The sequence below is a fragment of the Mytilus galloprovincialis genome, chromosome 12, assembly GCF_965363235.1.
Source record: "Mytilus galloprovincialis chromosome 12, xbMytGall1.hap1.1, whole genome shotgun sequence".
Classification (NCBI taxonomy): Eukaryota; Metazoa; Mollusca; class Bivalvia; order Mytilida; family Mytilidae; genus Mytilus; species Mytilus galloprovincialis.
The window spans coordinates 55,533,068-55,556,887 of NC_134849.1; the positions used below are offsets into that span (position 1 = coordinate 55,533,068).

At 30.6% G+C, this 23,820-nt stretch overlaps 1 protein-coding gene across 2 annotated transcripts; it reads left to right on the plus strand.

Moving 5' to 3' along the window:
* The first annotated feature begins 892 nt into the window (after window positions 1–892).
* On the plus strand, window positions 893–19,884 carry LOC143054292 (basic phospholipase A2 3-like). 2 transcript variants are annotated; one of them, XM_076227251.1, is made up of 6 exons: window positions 893–952; window positions 8,267–8,336; window positions 9,543–9,638; window positions 10,250–10,388; window positions 18,002–18,105; window positions 19,598–19,884. In XM_076227251.1, exons 2-6 carry the CDS (start codon window positions 8,291–8,293, stop codon window positions 19,726–19,728), a joined length of 516 nt encoding a protein of 171 aa, XP_076083366.1. In that variant the 5' UTR covers window positions 893–952; window positions 8,267–8,290; the 3' UTR covers window positions 19,729–19,884. The 2 variants fall into 2 exon arrangements, with proteins under 2 accessions (XP_076083366.1, XP_076083367.1); XM_076227252.1 differs by lacking the exon at window positions 893–952 and having other exon boundaries at window positions 8,263–8,336.
* The last annotated feature ends 3,936 nt before the right edge of the window (window positions 19,885–23,820 follow it).

The window sequence follows — 23,820 nt, forward strand, 5'->3', positions numbered from 1 at the left end:
GACAGAAAACACCGTTCTAAAGAAATGCATCCTTGTTCACTGTGTGGGATGTATAAATACGCAGCCACGTGTGCTACCTGACAAAACAACCCATTCTAATTAAATGCATCTTTTACTGTTGTTTTTGTATAAATATGCCGCCACGTCTGCCTTTTGTTAGAAAAACCCATTATTATAAAATGCTTCTTTTCTGACTGTGTAGGATGTATTAATACGCAACTACGACTGTCTTCCCACTGAATACCCAATCTAAAGAAATGCATCCTTATTTATTATTAAGGATGTATGATAACGCAGCCACGTTTGCCTTCCGACAGAGAACCACATTCTAAAGAAATGCATCCTTTTACTGTTTGTAATGTATAAATTCGCAGCCATGTCTGCCTTCCAATATAAACCCCAATTCTTGAAAAATGCACCAAAACTTCATTTTTAAGAAGTGCATCCTTTTTTACTCTGTGGGATGTATAATTGGTACAGGCATTGTCATAGTTTCCCACACTTCAAGTGCACACAATTATACAACAATCTGTATTATTGTCAATAGTTTCCCACACTTCAAGTGCACACAATTATACAACAATCTGTATTATTGTCACAGTTTCCCACACTTCAAGTGCACACAATTATACAACAATCTGTATTATTGTTACAACAATCAAACGATACATCGATAAAATTTGCAGTGAATAATGTTACAGCGAGAATATGCTGGAACAGAGTTTATTGCCCTTGAAATAAACATATTATGGTTGATTTACCTTTAATAAATCTTTACGTTCTGAAAGACAGCATTGCGTATTTCGTTATTTCACCTACTTTACCTTACGTTTTTAATGATTAAGATGCATATTTTGAAACACTCCGCTGCTCAAATGCACATATTTTAAAATAACCTATAGATTATGGCAAACTTGTTTATGTACTTATTTTGACGGAATTCAAAATCCTGGTAAGTTAAATTATCTAAGTACATATTTTGTTATTGGTGTTTATAAAAAGTTTTATGTACTATCATAAAAAACACAAAATCAGAACGCGGAAATCTGATGAAAAACTGTATTTTTTTATGTATCGGCCTACACCTGTCAATGATTTTCTTACATCAATTCTTCTTTGCATTTTATTCTTCTTAATTTTGATGCATTTTGTACATGGCATGTCATTGATAGGTTCTTGCTTTCAGAAATTACATATCTTCGAATTTTTCTGTTTTTGTATTAAACGCTTTACGATTTAAATTGTAATTATATTTTTTCTAGAAACATCATTCAATATTTGAAAATACAAATTACCTACTTTCTTTTTATTTTCGTTAGCATTGCTAGGTCCCTTCTGCAATGTGTATAGTTCATCTTTTTATATCCTGTTTGATGATATATATTCAGCTTCTAGTTAAATAAGCCAAACTGGCTTTTAAACGTTTGGGTTAGGAAGTGCCTGCCTGATAAAGGGAAATGCAGACGTTTTGAAAGAACAAAATTTGTAAAGCATTTATTTCATTTACTAGCACTGAATATATATATATATTGCTACAACTGAAAAGGTTATCCGCTATGGTATGATAAGCACATAATGCATTGTAATGGTACTGACATAATTCATAATATGCAAATTTAGCTTTGATATATTCCCCCTTAATCAATTTATAAATTATATTATATAATTTCTAACATACAGTGTATTCACTGTGTATATTTCTGTCATTGTTAGTTTATTTTTCTTGTGTATCATTGTTCTATTTCTAATCGTTCGCATATTATCTGAATTTCTTATTATGTTTTACACATTTAATAGATTCCATTTAACCTCCAATAATTTTGCACTTTCGATTCTCGATTTCCATTTTAAAATCAGTAGTAACAAACTTTTACATCAAATAACAAATTTTAACATTTTTGTAATATAAAACATTTAGGTTTTTCTCGTTTGATCGCTCAGGTATTTCAATTTAAAATCCATTTATTTTGATAGATTTTTTTCATGTGTGGTTTATACTGTATCATGTGTATATTCTGTTAAAAATTATTATATATGCTTGCAAAGAGGGTAGCTTAAGCTCAGTTGTTATTATTTTTCTTCTTCTTCTTCTTCTTCTTCTTCTTCTTCTTCTTCTTCTTCTTCTTCCTCTTCTTCTTCCTCTTCTTCTGCCACTTTAAAAAATGAACTTGTCCGCAGCGTTTCTCCAAAACCGCTTGTCAGATTTACTTAGGGTTTCATAAAATGTTTGACTAATATGTCTAGGGAAGCCATCAATCTTTCGTTTGTGCATTCGGGTCTATTAAGGGGTATTTTTTGGGGGGAGGACAGAAAGTAGGGACGGGTTTACTATAGAACCCTATGTGATTTCCTTTTTGAAAATTTTCAAATGAATATAACTTGAAAACTTAAAAATAAAGGGGAATCCTTGGGGGTCATCCCCAACCCCATTAATTTGACAATTTGCTATTATCTTGTAAACGGCGCAAATCCCCACCCCTAAACCATATATATGCTAGAATGGGAACATAAAACAAATTAAATGATATAAAAGGGAAGTCCCTGGGGTCCCCCCACCCCATTCTATTTGAGAATGTGCTATTATTTTGTAAACAGTCCTGATCCCCACCCTAAACCATATATATTCTTGTAGGGGACAATAAAACAAATGAAATGAAATAAAAGAGCGGTTCCTAGGGGGTCACCCAGCCCCCTCTTATTTGAAAACTTGACGGTCCACATTCTCACATTTAAACCATATGTAATCTTGTATATCGACAATAAAACACATCAAATGAAATATAGGGAGAGTTCATAGGGGTAACCCCCACCCTGTTCAATTTGAGAATGTGCTATTATTTTGTAAACGGTCCAGATCCCCACCCCTAAACCATATATATTCTTGTAGGGGACAATAAAACAAAAGAAATGAAACAAAAGGGAAGTCCCTAGGGGGCACACCACCCCCTTTTGTTTGTAAACTTGTAAACGATCAAGATCCCCACCCCTAAACCATATATATTCTTGTATAGGACAATTAAACAAATCAAATGCATATGGGACCATAGGAATGTTGAGTTATGGGACCTTTGTTTTGGAGACTTAGTAACAGCATCCTGTTACAATTACTTCTTGTTGACATTAATAATATGAGGCAGGCATTACCTGTAAATGGGGACGAAGTTTGTTTAAATTATTTTTTTTTTGTATTTTAAATATTTGTTAAAAAAAAGATACGGAAATACCGTAACGTTTCCGATTTTGGTTCTGTTGTTAGGGATTTTACTTGTGACGTTATTTAAGTTATGACGTCATGTTAAATGTAAACAAAGAAACGCAATGCATCAGGTAGGCCTAACGTTTATTCATACCAAAGACAAAAAATGATTAAAAATGAAATATTGGTATTGTGTTCCTTGAGTTCCTATATTTCAATAGACTAATCAAAGTCTCACGACAACAAGACCGGAAGAAGGAAGTAGAGTTTTGTGTTCTGCGCAGATCCGGAAATTAAAAAACACGACAAAAAAAATTGAACGATTTTGAGTTCATTAGTACAATGAAAAATTCGGGAAATTTTCCCGATTTTTTTTTTTTTTTTTTTTTTTTTAATTTTCTACTGTAATAGGGGACTTCGTCCCCATAAAAATTGAAAAAAATGTATTCTTTCTTCGTTCAATTAATTATAGAAAGAAAGCGGATTCAACAAAAAATAATAAGGGATAAATAAGTATATAATATGGGAACCGAACAGAATTTATAAGTAAACTTTAAATAAGTTTTCATTTAGAAAACAACGAATCTAGATCTCTATAGTCTGTTCTTCGTCCGTACTTATGTCCAACAGTTAACAATCCTCGTCATACATACATAAATATACCCTAAGGTAAATCATTTTTCTGCTTATGATTTGTTAATTGGGTTTTCTTTTGTCACTTTCGTCATATATTTTAAAGATTTTTATATCAAGATAGAGCTGTATTTGTTTAGGTACTCTGCATACCATGAAAGATTGCATTTTCAACCATTAAAACTCTAATATTGTATTACCTTATTCTTGCTATCTCCTACAAACTCCGCGACATCGGTGAATAAACAATACTGCTATAGGTTGTACCATGTATTGCCTCACTGTTTGATAATTTTAATTATCGCTATTTTTTGCATTTTTCTTTTGATCTTTTTTGTGATAATTTTCATATCATGCTTCTCGCTTGAGATGGAAAATTATCGCTAGAAACTAAGGAGGCCACGTGGCGTTGCTAACGAAATTGACATGAAATTGACAACGTTGTCATAGGTAAAATAGCGATAAACAGATTAGCGTTGGTCATCTCAACTCGATTGCTTTTCTCGCTTTCACCATACCGGTTCAAGCGAGAAAATCAATCTCGTTGAGATGATCAACGATAATCCTATAAATAATGACAGATTCATGCGAATTGCGATCATCGGATTTTTACCATGAGGGTCACGCTAAGGCCACTTGCATACGGAAAATATGTCGACGAATTGCAGAAAAAAAGTATATGTGCATAAGTTTTATACTGATCTCTATCCATTTAGTTATAAAAATTATATCCATCATTTTTTTTTAATTTTAGGTTTCATATGACTTTTATATATCCTTAACGATTTCTGCAAGTTATAAAGCTGCTGACTTGATACAGTATCTTTTAACCATATTTGTGTAACTTGATAAATGCGTTATAACACCATACATGTAATTTTAAATATAAAAAGGGAGAAAACTCCGACATACCCTCGTAATACAAATTTACATGTTACATCATGTCGCAACTCAATGTAATCCAGAAACAAACGCACTTCGTGTGCACAAAACGTATTTGGTTCTTTGTTAAAAGCTACTAATTCAATGAAATACTAAGCTTTGAAATATATTGTCCTTTTTTGCCAAAATGAATACTTAAACTGGCTTTGATTTGAAGTAGTAAATCATGACATCACTTCATTAATTAAACATACTGTTACCTTTATGCACCAGGTTCAGATATAGAAAATCCCTTGAATAAATTATTTGGAAATTATTTGTCTTTGATATGTATGGAGTGCCATTTAATTTACAAATATATTGCATACTGGAATTTGAAATCGGCGAAGAGACAGAGAAAGTTGTGTGCTTGATATTTAAAGCAAAATATCTCATCGGTAGGCAATTATCCTTCTTTCTGGTTTTGAAGACATAAAACTTTGCTCAGTGCTCGGAGCACAAACAAAAATCATGCTCGAAACATGAAATCCAGCATTTTAATTGGTTGAATTTCGAATACGAATACACACAACTGACTCGAAAGTTTTATGACCGCAGGGCCAGGTATTGCAGTCTAATATCAAATTGATTAAGATTATTATCCCTTTTATTTTTTGTGCTAATGATGACCATATTCTATACCATAGACAATTCTATGTGATAGGGATATTTAGAAAAATTCATATCAATAATCTTAAAAATAGTAACTGCAACGTCCTTTAAAATAAAGACACTGATGCAGTCTGCATACATAATACATATTTCATTATTTCATTGGTTATTTCATAAAAGACAATCATATTTTGGAGGTAATTTTTTTTTTTTTTTTTTTTTTTTTTAGGTTGGGGTGTTGTTTTGGGAGGGGGATACAAACATGAAAAATTGCAGGTTTAAGTGCACCTTTTTAATGGTTTAAGGAAAGTATTCAAGCATATTTTATTCTGTTTATCTATCAAAAGATTTTAAATAATGTAGTGTGTCAATTTCTATTTATATATATTAGCATATACACCTGTGTATTCACCAGATTGTTAAAAGTGTACTCTATCATAATGAGGATGTTGTGAATATTGAAATGTTTATTATAGTATTGTTAATGCATATGAAACAAACAGGAAATATATTTATTGTTCTAGACATGGTATTAAAAGTATTTATTAGTAGTGAATTAATCTAAGTATTTTTAAAATTATTTCCACATAGATAAGGTAAGTTTGTTTCGATTTGGTTATTTTATTTTATGGGTATCACAAGCCCAATAGCCAGTACTGGTAAGAAAATACGATTTTTTTTTCTTGTCAAATGTTGCTGTTATAAATTATAGAAACTTTATTCTCAACATGGTGGAGTCTTTTTTCAACTCACTGGTTCTAAATGCACCTGATTACTTTCAGAAACGAATTTTTCAAAATAAGACTTTTAATGTTCCCTACAATTTACAATGGATGTAAATTTTGAATGCATCATAAGTTACCTTTATTTGTCCTTTTCAAACAAAGAAACAGATGATGCATTAAAAAAAAAAATTATATTTATAAATTTAGAAGGTAATCTGGCTGTCTCTTAGGTGCAAAAAGTACACGGATGTCGGTGAGCCCAGTTTAAGATTTAATGCAAGTGAAACAATTACTTTAAAACGACGATTGTTTTCAATTCTTCAAAAATAAAGTAGACATATGTTTTCAAATTAAATTATTATTCAAGTTGTCTGTGAACATTTTTTTTTTTATTAAATGCATGTCAAAGATTTATTCAGCAGATGATTATTTTATTCCTTTAGAAAATAAATTAAATGATTCACTAAAATTTACTAAAAAAAGGCACCGATAACAAGAAATAGAGAAAACATACACAGACAAAACAGACTGGGAAAAAGAAAAGAAAAAACGGGAATCAGCATGACTCGCAATATCTCTATTTCGGTGCATGTCACCTGTTCCCAATCTTGCATTAGCCTCTGTTTAATCTGCCGCTATTGATATAAATTTTTATCAAAGAAGACTTCGTATGTTCCTAGACAATGCGAAAACCGAAAATTTATATCAAATATCAAAAGCTTTTGTAAAATTATCTATTCATTTTTTAATCTTTGTTCCTTTTTTTATATGTGTTCAAAATTTTATTTCATTCTTATTGCATTAATTGTTTTATTGTTTAAACCTCCTTTTAACTGCATTGATTGTTTAATGTTAAGCGCTTATGGTAATTTTAATTAGATTAAATGCGCTTTTTAAAATGATTTAAAGGATGAATAATAATAATAATAATAATAATAATAATAATAATAATAATAATAATAATAATAATAATAATAATAATTCTAAACTTATTATTATTCCACAAGTGACCAAACAACACAATAATTCACGAATGCGCATAGCGCATGAGATAATTATCAGTGCTGTTTCGGTCAGAAGTTGAACGTTACTACAAAGTGTAGTCGATGTAAATGGGCTCTTCAGACAGATAACCTGTCGGGACAATTAGCTGTCCGCGGGAAACGCAATTCTTCGTTTCTATTATGGCTAAAATCGTATCCGTATTATCATAGACCCCTAGAACAGAATTTTGCTGGACACAGACATTGTCACTGTATTCACACTCGCGTTGTTAAATTAATCGAAGACAACATATATTATGTTAATAGATATAGGAAGATGTGGTGTGAGTGCCAATGAGACAACTCTCAATCCAAATAACAATTTAAAAAAGTAAACCATTATAGGTCAATGTACGGCTTTCAACAAGGAGCCTTGACTCATACCGAACACCAAGCTATAAAGGGCCCCAAAATTACTAGTGTAAAACCATTAAATTTCTGTTCCTACAGGCAGCAATATGTGTTGATCAGAAGTATGAAAACCATTTCCCATCCTACATGAGCTTTAATGCTTGGCAACAAAAGATATCTGAACAAAAATCCAGTATTGAGACCTTACATGAGACAAACCACAGAAATATGCAGACCAGGGAATGTAGAAAATAAATAGACGTATTATACATTATTAGAAAAAAAATCACAAAAATACTGAACTCCGACAAAAATTCAAAAACGGAAAGCCCCTAATCAGAGTTAAGGTTGACTATGCCATCGGAAAATGAAAAGAAAACAAATGAATTTAAGAGGACTGTTTGACGATTCACATCTGTGACCATAGGTTTCCTGCCTTTGTGTGAAGTCGAAAGACTTATCTACGTGATTATGTCATTTAACTGTGTATCATAATTGGATTTATATTTTCATTTTGGGAAGACCCCTTATTTTTCGTTATCTGTAATTTTAAGTCTTAGTGTAATCCTAGTTTCCGTAAATGTCTACCAACCCCATATGGAAAAAAACACGGTCTTCACAAGGTTGCATTGTTACCAATCATATTCTTATTCATCATGTAAAGAAGGTTTCATAATGCAAAATACTCTTATTCATAATTTGTTTTGGCAATATTACGTACTAAACTACAATGATAATTTATATGATAAATATTGCATTTTAGATTATTTGAATTATTTATACAGCATTGGTTAAAGACAAAACAGAAAATGGGTATAGATCTTGTACTTCTGATGGTATTATGGATTTTGGCAGGTAAGTTGGATGGATGGGCTGTATGTCCTCTTCCAGGATATAACTGTATTATTTTTTATCTATACTTATTTTTGACCAAAATATATATTTATTCAATGATGATGGATGTCATGATATTACAGATTACTCGAAGAATGCACATATCTTTGTCTTCGTGAGCGATTTGTATTGAATTCATTATCTCCATTGAAACGTTTGTTCGTTTAACGGAGTTTGTGAAATCGGGGTTTAAGGTAGCACAATACAAAGATTTGTTCACTCCCAATCAGACAACTTTAAACTGATGTAATTCATTTCATCCTTTTTTATATTTTATAAATGAGGTACCAAAAGAAAGAAGAAAGATTAATCTTTCAAATTGTGATAATTTCATAATGACATAATTATGTAATTAGTTGCTATATTGTGATGTCAACACTTGAATGAATTTAGCGTCTTTGTTCTTCATAGCATCCCAAAATATTTTATAGATTCTTGTACAACACAGCTTGACCTCCAAAACTGTGTCTCAGATTTCCAAAAACATCGCTAGAACAAATTTTATACCACATTGAATTTTAGTGATCTCTTATGAATTGATGTTGCAAACATCATTAAAGATTTATGAGAGAATGAAATACAATAGGAAAAATCTGAGACACAGTTTTAGAGGTCAAACTGTGTTGTGCAAGAATTTATAAAATATTTTGGGATGCTATGAATAACAAAGAAGCTAAATTGATTCAAGTGTTGATATCACAAAATAGCAACTAATTACATAACAATTAATTATGTAATAATTATGTCATAATGAAATTATCACAATTTGAAAGATTAATCAGTCTTCTTTCTTTTGGTACCTCATTTATAAAATTTAAAGAAGGATGAGTGGAATTACATCAGTTTAAAGATGTCTGATTGGGGATGAAAAATCTTTGTATTGTGCTACCTTAATCTAATTTAGGAGCAGATAAACCCCTCTTGTCACTTCACAAGGATGAAGTAAAAGTCCAATGCACTTTAGATAAAAAATGAACAAAGATAACCAAACTTCCGGATGGACCCACACCAACTTAAAACTATGAAAGTAGAGTCAAAACGTGTTCTCTATTATGGAAGTTAAGCTTAGGTATTTACAGGTATGCGATGATTACATTGGTAAAGCTTTGCATCAGACGACTCTTAGTCTGCGTCATGTAACTACAAAACACTTTTTTCTTCTTTTAGTTGTATGCATTGCAGCCAGAGGTAGTACACATGTATTGATGTGGACGTCTGATGGAAAAAATGCAATGGATACAAATCAAGATTTGTTTTTACCAGGTAATACCATTTTGTTCAATACAGTAAAGAGAGAAATATTTACTCTAACTTATGCATATTTCAACAAACAAGATATGTCATTTCATTTTAAAAGTTAAGAATACCAGATAAGTCTTAGAACTTATAATACAATATTTTCAACTATTCCACATTTTGTAATGTCGGGTACTGTCATAAGTTTTTGTAAACCAACCTATTTGCGAGGATACTTTATATCGCGTGTTTCTCTTTGTAGACCACTTCGCGGCTATTTAATTTCGCGATTTTCTGACCGACTTCATGAAGTTAAACAAGGAATGATCCAAGTCTTAAATATTAAAGACGATTTAAATTCGCGTTATTCTTCTACTTGCGAAAATAAATCGCTCGCGAAAATAAGTTGGTTTACAGTATGCGATATAAGTGATGTTACCGTTGAAACTCGTACAGTGACGCGTCATTTTACATTGCATACTTAATAAAACTTAAATGCCCTTTGAAAGTACCAATTTCAATTTAAACGAAAACCAGTCTGTTCAAAGTAAAATACACCAACAAATTATGTATATATTTTGACGCTAATTATACAGTTAGCTGCTGTTGAAGGATTAAATAATCTATTCATTTTGTAGATGATCTCAAAAGTATTTATCGAATTCAGTTTATACTCAAAACTAAATCAGATAATGTTTATTTTGCCGATGATTTAAACAAGTATGGATGTTGGTGTGCTCAAAACGGAACTAGCTATCCTGTAGACGAACTAGACAGGTACAAATTATATTATTTCTCTACCTATTTTATACTATTGGTAACACATCTTCCCATTGTGAATTTCATTTATAGTTTTTCTGGGCTTAGAAATATTTTGGTGCAATAGCTGGATAGTTCAAGCAAATTACTACGAAATATTAATATCGCATTCAATGTAGGCACTAGTAACCCGAATTTAACTTGATCGGATAAAAACGCATTTACGCTGTTTAAATGAGATTAATCGTCATTTGATAAAGATTGACAAAAAATAAAAATCATATTTAATTTATTTCAATGCATATCAAATCATGTTAATGCCAGTCAAATAGATTCGCTTGCAGTCGTTCAATTTAATTCAAGTTAGTGATAAGTTACGTCAAACAAGTAGGCCACGCCCCCGTTAAACTATTTCAAACTGGTATTAATTCGTTTTAAACCGTGTTGAGACCCGAGCTTTTAACAGGTAAATCACTCAAGCAAAACAACATCGATATATCTTTCGTTTATTTGTTTCAAATTTTATCGAATTATATGTGTATTCTTATTAATTAAAGTCACATACTTCACAATTTAAACAAATGAATGATCGATACACGTAACATATAAGGAATTTAAATAAAAACATTAAAATATTGATGCACGGTTTAAATATGCAAAACTTGTCAATCTGTTAAAAAAAAATAGTTAGATGTTTAACATATTTCTAATTTGCCCAAATGCAGTAGATCTTTATTTCACACATTCGTTTCAAAACTTGTTGAGTTCTATAAAAAAATCGTGACATGTAAGTAACGTCCAAGGCAATGACTTACGAAACTTCAAGTATTCCTGTATATTTCTGTTTCTCTTTTTCTGTCTTACCATAGTGTACTCGTAAATTAAATACAGACACGGAAATTAAAGTAACTTACAAAAATTATTTATTTTTTACATAGTTAAAATCGATGTATCTTCTATTTTCGGTCAACAACAAATATTCCCTAGCTGTATATTGATATATGAAATAGCTTGTAATAAAAACTCTGTTGTGTTAAATAATAAAATTAATGAAGATAATGCTGACATTTGTTGAATTTAATAAACAGTTAAGTTTTGCTCAAACTGTAAAAGAAGTAACAGCTCAATAAACTTTTAAAACTGTGCCAAATTGTAATACCGGTCACTGACGCAAAACGGGCGTTAATTGTGGAAAAGAAGCACAATACGAAAAGTGAATTGTGGTTTCGATTCTGTAAAAGGATTATTGTTCTGTTTTGCACCGTGACGTACAAAAAGTCTTGCTATAAATGAACATGCATTCTGTTTATATGAGATACATTTTAGTCTGCGATAACGATGGGTAGGTTGATCAAAGTTTAACGACCTTGACTTGCTCTAAGTCGACATTCTCTTACGTCTAATGCATTTAAAAAAAAAACGTGTATTTACGTTTCGGGCATTTAATATATTTCTATCTACCAGATTAAAATCAACATAAACATTATTAAAATCAACAAGAATGGAAAAGAAACAATTACGCATTGTTGCTCTGATATAATTTATATTAACTATATTTTAGCGGTAATTTCTAAACAAAAACTTATTGTCGTATAAATAAAATATTTCATCTAGGTGCTTTCGTTGAAGTTCGCGTTACATATCAAAACGAATTTCATTGGTCGGAACGTTTGCAAACTTTCAATCCAGGTGTTCTCATCGAGGTCCGCGTTCATGTTTCAATTCAATACACAATAAGTCCAGTACGGTAAAAAAAATTAGACTCTACGATGTCCGATTAAACAAATAGAATTTAGAAAAATACCACAACAAAAGTATCAATCTTTTTCGCCAAATAAAATTATTACCATTTATATTAGAACAAGGATTTGTATACAATGCAATTTATTGAAACAGATATATTAATATATCTGTTCGCACCCTTCAATTTAGGGTATTGAATCCAAATAACTAAATAAAATTAATTGTATATTTTTAAAATTTGATAAACTAAAAGAATTGCTTCCATATTTCTATTAATCAATTAATAAATTGCAGCACTAAATTGAATACAACATAAATAAAAAACACGGACAAATTAAAGCATTTTTAGCACCATAATGCGGATGCGTGAAATTTATAAAGTGTCGTTTTGTGAGGGGATCAAAACGTAGGGTTGTGAATGTTTTTTTTTTATATGTGCAATACTTCCCGTTCCAGCCTTCTAATTAAAGTGCAAATCTGCAGTTGTTTCATGTATTTGATATGCAAATTATAGCAAAATTAAGAGGATAAGATGGATGAATTAATAGTTGATCGATTAACGTCCAGTGGCATATATTATAGATTCATCAAGAGGGGTGGAACAATAGTTATGATGTAAGATCATGTAATTATGAAAATTGGCATTCATATCACAACTTCTTTTTAATAAGGATGTATAGGTGTAGATTGTTGTCTTATACTGTTAACGTCATTACCCAAGGAGTCAAAGCCGAAATAAAACTTGTGTAAGAGCCTGAAAATTACATTTAATTGGTTAACCAATATAAAGAAAAACAAATAATACCGTTTTGAGGTAAAATAAAAAAAACAAAAAAAAAACAAAGGCAATCCTTTATACAAGTCAAAAGATGCTGGTAGGGTGGTCCATTTAACTTGAAAAAAGGTTGGATTGGTCACTCCATTGTATGGAGCTGAAACCTTAATTGTGGTTACGATTCTGTAAAGGGATTATTGTGCTGTCGTGCACCGTGACGTACACAAATTCTTGCAATACATGAACATGTGTTCTATTGATATGAGGTAAATTTTAATCTGCGATAACGATGCTAGTTTAAGTTAAACAATAATTTTTTATAAGTCTACCTATCAAATTAAAATGAACACAAACTGTGTTTTAAAAAAAAATAGAATGGAAAAGAAAAGAAACAATTATGCATTGTTGCTCTTATATAATTCTATTTGCTATATTTTAGCGGAAATTTCTAAATAAAAACAAATTGTCGTACAAATAAAATATTTCATCTAGGTGCTTTCGTTGAAGTTCGCGTTACAAAGTAAAATGAATTTCATTGGTCGGAACGTTTGCAAACTTTCAATCCAGGTGTTCTCAACGAGGTCCGCCTTCATGTTGCAATTCAATACACAATACGGTAAAAAAAAATCAAATTTATACTCTACGACGTCTGAATAAGCAAATAAAATTTAGAGGAATAGCACTTTTACGATTCTTCCAACACAGCAAAAGCTAGTATCTATCTTTTTCGCCTATGTAATTTATTACTATTTATATTAGAACAAGGATTTGTATACTATGCAATTATGCAATTTATTGAAACAGTAATATTAATATATTATTGTATTCGCACCCTTTCATTTAAGGTAATTAAATCCAAATAACTAAATAAAATTAATTGTATATTTAATTATATAACCTAAAAGAATTGCTTCGATATTTCTATAATCAATCAATAAATTTCTGATGCATACGAAACGTTAATGAATAATTATCGTTTGTATTTTTTCAAAAAAACAATTATATCCGATAAAAATGGGAAAATCTATCGGATAAAAACTTCCGATTTTTCTATGAGACAAAACTTATCCGTATTGGAGTCAAATTTTTAATATGGATTCATAAAGGACAAAACATATCCTCAGTAACGGAACAAACAAAAAAAAACCCATGGTAAACATAAAATCCGTCATTCTTTTAGAATAGTTCTCGAAGGTTAACATATACTTATATAATGCAGCGACTCTGTGGGATTGCGACGTCAAAGACGTTATATCTGCCACTGAACATGTACAAAATGAGAAAAAAAATAACTTTCTTAAAACTGCCGAATAAATGTTTTGGAGACAACAAACAAGTCAAATAAAAGTAGATATCTATGAAGAAAAGATTGCATTTTGTTTCAAACTGATATATATGTGCATGAAATAAAAATTGCCATCATATTTAATTTAGGGTATTTGCGATTACGAAAGCGTGTTGAACGCGACGTTCGGTAAAGACGGCCGTTTTTTAGCAGCACTAGTTAGCCTATTTCGTCTGTTCTCGCTTCAAACCAATCCATCTTAGATACACCAGAGATTAATAAAATAAAAGTCTTTTAGCAATGATTTTTTAGGAAGGTATTAAGCTTTAATTCGACCATTAACTACCGTAAAGTTTCGTTTTTTTCAGTATTACGAAAAATATGTTATAATCTCTGACCTTCCTGAAGCTTATATACTTCGTTCATTCGATTGTATGAAAGTTTTTTTTAGAAACCGGTCTTTTACTGCCAAAATAAAATAAAAGATAAAAGCGATTTCTGTTTGAAGAAACGAATGTCATTCTAAAAAAGAAACTTTTCACTGTTTACGTCGTCCTGATACAAACGTCAAAGTTGAAATAAAAATTACACTTAGGAGATTATCCTAAATATATTTTGCTAGCTGTGTTTAGGTATGAATTTATCAATCGTTCATTTGCAAGCACAAAAAAATAATTATGCAAAACATGTGATAAAACTTCCCAATTTAAAATTGAGAAAAATCCAACTTCAGAGTATGACGTAAATCGATTTGTTTACGCTAGCTATGCAACCAATAGACAAAATAAATCTTGCCTCCCCGATAAAGACTATATATTTAAAGACACGGAATAAAAAATAAGGAAATAATAGCATGTTAGATTGGTTACAAACACATTTATGAAAACATGAAGCAGCTGTTTCTTGACTGAACTGGTCAGTTGTAATACAAAACCGGGGTTTAAAAAAAATGAAGAAAAAGAAGCAGACATTTTAAAGTTATAAAAAAGCAAATCAGAAATAGTGTTTAACTGAAATTGAAAAAAATTATAAATTATAAAAAATATAGTCTATAATATGTAAATATTTATTTCAGAAAGCTAACAATAAAATGAAAGTAAAATATGTGATACTTAAGAACATGGGACGGGGCCGTAACAGCCTCATGTTGGAAATTTAAAAAAAAGTTGAAACAAAAGCTGGTCTTCATCATTGTTCATCATATCAAATTGTTTTCACGGCGAATGATTATGTCTTGCAAGAAGCAAACTCCCATTAGTCCGGTGTCTGCATGTTTTGGATGATCCATGCATGTTTAAGATTTACTTTTAGTTTTTAATGTTGATCGTCTTTTGTTGGTACTTATGTGTATTATCTGTACCCCATGATTCGGATTTGTCTTTTGTCCATTTATTGTCCTACTTTATGGCTATGATCTAAGTGTTAATTGCCATTTGTAGTTTTCTGGTTTTGCAATTATGCATGTCCACCGATATCCAGACATTGTGCGAAAACATATTTTAAAAATATATGATGCTATACTGAATGCAATAGTATAAAAATCCTTGTTCTTATATAAATAGTTATAATTATTCATCGGCGAACAGAATAGAAATTTTATTGTGTTTGAAGTTTATTGTGTTGGAAGAATCGTGTAAGTGTTTTATTTTCAAAATTCTATTTATTTACTCGGACATCGTAGAGTTTAAAATTCCTTTTTTTTACAATATTGGACTCCATATTGTGTATTTTAAAAATTGAACACGAACGCGGACCTCGATGAGAACACCTGGATTGAAAGTTTGCAAATGTTCCGACCAATGAAATTCATTTTACAATGTAACGCGGATTTCAACGAAAGCACCTAGATGAAATAATTTATTTATACGACAATAAGTTTTTATTTAGAAATTACCGCTAAAATATAGTTATTAAAAATTATATCAGAGCAACAATGCATAATTGTTTCTTTTCCATTCTTGTTTATTTTAATAATGTTTCTGTTGATTTTAATTTGGTAGGTATACTTATATTAAATGCCCTAAACGTAATCATATTTTTAAATGCATTACACGTAAGAGAATGTCGACTTAGAGCAAGTCAAGGTCGTTAAACTTAAATCAACCTACCCATCGTTATCGCAGACTAAAATGTATCTCATATAAACAGAATATATGTTCATTTATAGCAAGACTTTTTGTACGTCATGGTGCATGACAGCACAATAATCCCTTTACAGAATCGGAACCACAATTCACAATTTGCGTATTGTGCTGCTTTTCTACAATTAACGCCCGTTTCGCGTTAGTGACCGGTATTACAATTTGACATAGTTTTAAAAGTTTATTGAGCTGTTTCTTCATTTACAATTTTGAGCAAGACTTAATTGTTTATTAAATTCAACAAATGTCAGCATTATCTTCCTTAATTCTATTATTTAACACAGCATTGTTTTTTATTACAAGCTACTTCATATATCAATATACAGCTAGGGAATATTTGTTGTTGACCGGAAATATAAGACACATCGATTTAATACATAATTTTTGTAAGTTACTTTAATTTCCGTGTCTATATTTTATTTTCGAGTACACTATAGTAAGACAGAAGAGAAACTGAAATATACAGGAATACATAAAGTTTTGTAAGTCATTGCCATGGACCATACGTTACTTACAAGTCACAAGTTTTCTTAGCACTCAGCAAGTTTTGAAACGAATATGTGAGATAAAGATCTACTGCATTTGGGCAAATTAAAAATATGTTAGACATCTAACTATTTTATTTTTAACAGATTCACAAGTTTTGCATTTTTTAAACCGTGCATCAATATATTATTGTTTTTATTTAAATTCATTATATGTTACGTGTATAGATCATTCATTTGTTTAAATTGTGAAGTGTGTGACTTTAATAAAAATACACGCATTTATATATATAGAAGTCGATAAAGTTTGAAACAAATAAACGAAAGATACATCAATGTTGTTTTGCTTGAATGATTTACCTGTTAAAAGCTCGGGTCTCAACACGGTTTAAAACGAATTAATACCAGTTGGAAATAGTTTAACAGGGCGTGCCCTATTTGTTTGACGTAACTTACCACCAACTTGAATTAAATTGAACGACTGCAAGCGAATCTATTTGACTGGCATTAAAATGATTTGATATGCATTGAAATAAACTAAAAGTGATTTTTAACTTTTGTCAATCTTTTTCAAATGACGATTAATCTCATTTAAACAGCGTTAATGCGTTTTTGTCCGATCAATTTACATTCGGGTTACTAGTGAGGACACTTATTTCGCAAAAAAGTAAAATAAAAAAAATATCGAAATCGGAGGAAAATTCATAGCGGAAAGTCCCTAATCAAACGGCAAAATCAAATGATGAAACACATCAAAAGAATGGACAACAACTGTAATATACCTGAATTGGTACAGGTATTTTCAAATATAGAAAATGAGGGATTAAACCTGGTCTTATAGCGCTAATCCTCTCACTTGAAATTGCCTTAACGGACACGCTTACAAACAAACGCAACGATAAACAGAGAAATTGACAGAATCAAACGAAACAGAATGCATTTAGACAATTAAAAAATGAATGATTATATAGTTTTAATTCCGACTAGTTCCAAACTGCAAATTGGTAGATGTGGATTTATCGTCATCCACTTAAATCAAAATAGTTTTAATTCCTAATTTAATTTGAAAGGGAATTTTGAAGAAAAAAAAACCCAACTCAAAGGAAAATAAAACAGAAAGTCCCTTATCAAATGGCAAAATCAAAAGCTTATAAGACTTTTATATTTAATTGAATCCTAAAAATGCAGCTTTTTATCTGTAGATGCTGTTTAGAGCACCAGATGTGCCTTAAAGAGATATTGTCAAAAGGTTGTCCATTGTCATCTAGATACTACTCATATGAGCAGTGCTTAATATTTAAATGTAGTAAGTACAAATGTTTACATCTTGTCATATAATCTTAATGCATATTAAGCAAAAAAGCCCGCAAAGTGGACTAGAAATATTAAACGCAAAATTAAGTATCATCAAAAATAAGTTGCTTATAGTAGCAGATACTATAAAAATATTTTACATGCCGTATCAAGTCTCCTCATTAAGAACACTCGAAATAAGCAAGAGTTTATCCGGACACTATCAAGATCCATGTTTACGATGCTTTTCATAAATTAGTGGTTTTAAAACATAACAAAAAAAGGTCCTATACTGAGACAACATAGGAACATTATGTAGTTAACACTCTCCCTCGTTTACAGTAGCACAAAATTCCATTCTTTTGACCAAGTGTGAACAAAACAAGCACACACAATAGTTAAATATGTTAAAATTGATGTACATTAATCGTCATTGTGTTATTATCTTAATCACTATAAAACAAAGACATATTTAGAAAAGAAAATGACACATAGACAAAGCAGAGTTCAAAAATGTACAATAAAACAATGACGGTACAAAGTCACGTCATTTTTTTTTTACAAAGAAACACAAAAAGGCATATAGAAATATTAGAACAACACATAAATTTACACGTCATGGCAAATCTCAATTTAATCATGTAAAAATTGGATCCCTTTAGATGTTCTCTTACTTGACTGGTATCTTTTTATTATATATGTATATATCTATAATACTAAAATTACGAGGTCCAATTTGTCAGCCGTCATCACGTAAAAACGACGAATCAAAGAATTCAACTTTATATATAACTAATTTAGTACAAAGGTGTAGATTAAAAATTACACCACTCCAGGCCCTTTTGTTTTCCACGTAATTAATATTGCCAATAATTAAGAAGTTCCGGGTCGAGTCCGATACCGATACCAATAGTATATTCACCTGTTACCTATTATCTTATCTGTACGTTCCGCATCTGACAGGCGCACCAACAAACGGTGTATTCAGGATTAATATGCTATATTGACGGTTCATAATCACAGGTCAAATTGTTACCTATTGTAGTATTTTAATCAGTAAGACTTTCTAAGATAACAATCTGAATACTAAAAATCTGGACTAAAAATAAGGCCTATAGGTACAGTTTTCAATTTCAATGTTAGCGGTCATGACGTAAAACAGCGAATCAAAGAATTCAACTTTATTTATAACTGATACAGGACAATGCTGTTGATTAAAAAATACTCCATTCCAGGACCTTTAGTTTTTCAAATAATTAATATTACCAATAATTGATAAGTTCCAGTTCGACGGGTTTAAACACAAAGATTTGAAAGCAGACGGAAAACTGTGCATCTTATAATCGGCATGACTTTATCAGATGACAATACTAATATTAAAATAAGGCTTGCGCATAGTTATATACTTTAAATCAGTCACGGACCCGCGATATCACGGGTGTGTTCTAGTATTTTTTATATTTCAGACACCTGAATTAATATGCATCTACATTTTTATTCTTCAGCTGATAGTGAAGAGTGCAAACAAAAATTCTGTATGTGTGATATCGAGGCAGCAAACTGTTTGTCAAACAAGAAACTTCATTATAATCAACGATGGAAGAAAGGAAATAAAGATTACTGTATCAAAACATAAATTAACGAATAACTAAATAGAACAATGGAAAACAATAATTACTAACTCTGGTGCTCTGTGGAACAAACGTGTCTTTTTTTTTAAATCATTCTCATTTTTTCGAGTTTTGAATGTTGCGATTGTTATCTTTGTTGTAAATGTTACAGATTTTTTTATATTCATAAATATATACAATTATAGTGTTTGCAATTTTATTCTTTGAATAGATTTTTGTCTCCTTATCTAAAAGCGAGAAGACATTGAGGGGTCATAACAAAAAGATAGGAATGAATCCTACTCTAATATCTGCACCCGCTTTGATGTTAATGGCGTGCTAAAGTGTGCTGACCTAACCTATATAATTAATGTCATAATCTAGGCAACGAGAATGCAATTGCATTGCGATAAGTGGAATATTTTGGGGGCTTTCATGCCATCGACTATTCATCACAGTTAATGAAATCATGATTGTATTTTCGGACCAATGAAATAAAATTAACGCAATTGGCCTCACTTTGAGTTTGTCACTTTTTTACTGCTTTACAACGTTAATATTTGGTTTTGGATTATTTTTTCCTTGCGCATCACTGAAGAAAAATCAATAGAGGAAATGCGCAACGTATGCACATAAATGTTAACTATTAATAGTTTCACATATAATACAAAGAGGCAGATTTTTCAAATGTGTTATATTAAGTTAAAAAGACACGAAAAAACATAATTCATAATACAAATTAATGACCAAATGTGTTTCGGCTCAGTTTCAGTACTCTTATGATTATAATCATATTTATTTGGTCATCTGCAATACCAAAGGTCATTTAGTAAGCAAGTTAGTAAGTTGAAGTCCAAATTGATACAGCCACCTTCCTATTTTAGTTGTGGGGATGGAAAACATAATATCATTCATACACGTTTGAGAAATATGTTCAGTTCTTTAAATTCAGATTTACATCGTGTTAATATTAAACCCAGTCCCGCATGCAGCTGTGGCCATCCTGTTGAGGATAGTATACACTATTTTTTAGAGTGCGTTTTTCACAACGAAGCAAGAGAAATACTGTTTTCAAAATTAGAAAGATATGCTATATCTATTGATCTTCTATTAGCTGATGACGGTGACCTTTCTTTTCAGCAAAACAAAGACATTTTGAGTCCGTACAATTTTATATCAGAATAACACAAAGATTTAAAACAATCAATTAACATTCTAAATTTCTACTTTACAACCCTTCACTCCAGTCCAGTTTTTTCATTATTAATCCTTATCATATTGTATTTTTTTTTCCTTTTTATTTCTAATTTTCGTTTGTAGTATGTATTACATGCATTCCTACTATGTTTTTTCGTCATTATCTAATGTTCTTTGTGTTTATTTTTATATTGGGAGAGGACGTCTCTAATGTTGTTATAACTTGTGTTCAATCCCTTTTGCTACTTTTGCAAATAAAATGTGTTTAAACTAAACTAAGCAATTCTGTGAAATCGCGTCAAGAGCGCTAACCTTTCATAAAGCATATATGCATAAATATAAAAAAAAAAGTAATAATAACGTTAATTTCACTTCAGTATTCTACTTGAATTTTAATTGAATTCTTTTCATTTGGTTGATATGGTTTTTATTTCAGTAGTGTATGTAAACCTTAAAGAAATTATTTTCATATTTTGCAAAACAAATTATAAAAGAACTATTTGAAATTCCTGTTTGCAAGTTTAAAAAGGTAATCGAAGTAAACTTCATTGATTTTTGTCAATTATCTATAAATACAAAATGTGCCTTATATAGACGCTGAATGCAATATAACATATTAACATCAATTATCTGTAATAATAGACCAAATATGAAAAATTTTGGCAAGATTTTTTTTTTTCGATTACTTTTTTTTAAGTTAAAATGGTCCAAACTAACAGTCAAATTGAAAAAAAATAAATAAAAAAATCTGTATAGTCTGGTTGCCATGAAAACAACGTGACATCATATGTTTATATTAGTATAGCAAGGAGAAATGGCTAACATTGTATTTTATGGTAAAAATGAGATAAAGCATAACATTTTCTGTTATTTTCATTGGTATAAGAGACCATTTCAATCATTTAAACTGCTAACTGACACATTTTTCGAAAAAAAACAGTTTTTTGATACATAAGGTGGTCCACTTAACACAAAAATCGGAATGATATTTGCCGATTTTCGACATTTTTTACACCTGATATTACTGAAAACGCAGAAATCCTCACATAAAAGACTATATAATATAAAATTATGGATGTTTTGTCAACAAAATGGTGCAAACAAATTCTTGTGTAAATGTTGCAAAAATTTGCCAATAGAGAAATTCTAGTCATTGTAATTTATCCTGAAATTCCCACTTTTGTTGGCTCTAGTTGTTAATAAATATGTCATATGAATAGTCCGTTCTTATAAACAAAAATATTTTTAGATGTGTTGAGGGTAATTATATCATATAACATATTCCAGCAATTGAAAATTTCATGCTCAAACTAATCTGGATGTAATTTTGAAAAAATTAGTTATTTCCCCTGCTTTTTGAAAAAAAACTATATTCTACACATAGTGACATACTAGTTATAAATGTTGCCTGTCCATTTTTAAGACAATTTTCGGACATAATTTGTGACATTTATTACACTGAAATATCAAGCGTTATATGCCCAGAAATTTTCAGATGAATTGGATAACTGTTTGTTGGGTTGCTGCCCCTGAATTGGTCATTTTTAGGAAATTTTGCCGTTTTTGGTTATTATCTTGAATATTATTATGGAAAGAGATAATCAGTAAACAGCAATAATGTTCAGCAAAGAGAGATCTACAAATAAGTCGAAATGACTAAAATGGTCAGTTGACCCCTAAGGAGTTATTGCCCTTTATAGTCATTTTTTACCAATTTTTCGTTATTTTTTGTAATCTTATACAAAAATCTTCTCCTCTAAAACTACTGGTCTAAATTTAACAAATCTTAGCCACAATAATTATTAGGGTATTTAGTTGAAAAAATGTGTCCGATGACCCATCCAACCAACCAAGAAGGCCGCCATGGCTAAAAATAGAACATAGGGGTGAAATGTAGATTTTGGCTTATAACTCTGAAACTAAAGCATTTAGAGTAAATCTGACAGAACTAAATTGTTTATCAAGTAACTTTCTTTCTGCCCTGAAATTTTCAGATGAATTGGTTAACTAGTTATTGGGTTGCTGCCCACAATCTCATTTATTTCAACGTGTCTCATAAAATTTTAACAATCAAGGCAAATGCGTATATCTGAATCGTAGTTTTAGGTAATGGTTAATTAAATTCGTTACCAAATAAACGTTATGTTGAACCTTTTATACTGCTTTCCTGAACACTAATTTACAATACTTTTAGTGTCCCTGAGTCCCTGACATGACTTGCGATATCTTTGTTTGATAAAGTGCAAACTAATATTAGTTAAGATGAATATAATGTATTTGTGAAAGATGTTCGCAACTCTGTTTTTTTTAGAAACTGTTATAAATTGATAGTTTATAAACTCTGAAATATCCTTTAAGGATTATTTCGTTGTGTTCCTTAGAGCTAACCATAGAGCGGACCAAAGAATTGTAACATTGACCATCGCAACTTTAATAATAACACACCTTTTGAAAAAATCAATCTAACGTTTTAAGAAAACGTCATCAAATATAAGAGTAAGATTTGAACTAAGTAGACTTCAAGTTGAAAATTGTATTACAAACCAATCTATTTCATACCTTGCTACACTAATTATTGAGAATCTAAACCCATTATCAAAAGAAGCCTTCGAACTTTCAAAATCCCTTGATCTACAAGGTGTATATTATATATTGGTATACAAATGCTAAAAATGTCTTACCAGACAATAACCTGTAAGACATGTCGGCCAATTGTAAGAATATTACAGATCATCGTTGTAAACATAATAGATTTGAATGCCACTGTCATACAAGTGAGAGGTTTAGCTAGCTATATAAATAATGTCAACAGTAGTAAACCGCTGTTCGAAATTCATTAATCGATTGCGAAAAATAAATAAGCCGGATTACATACTATAACTGGGGCAAACACATAAAAAATAAGAGCTGAACTACAACAC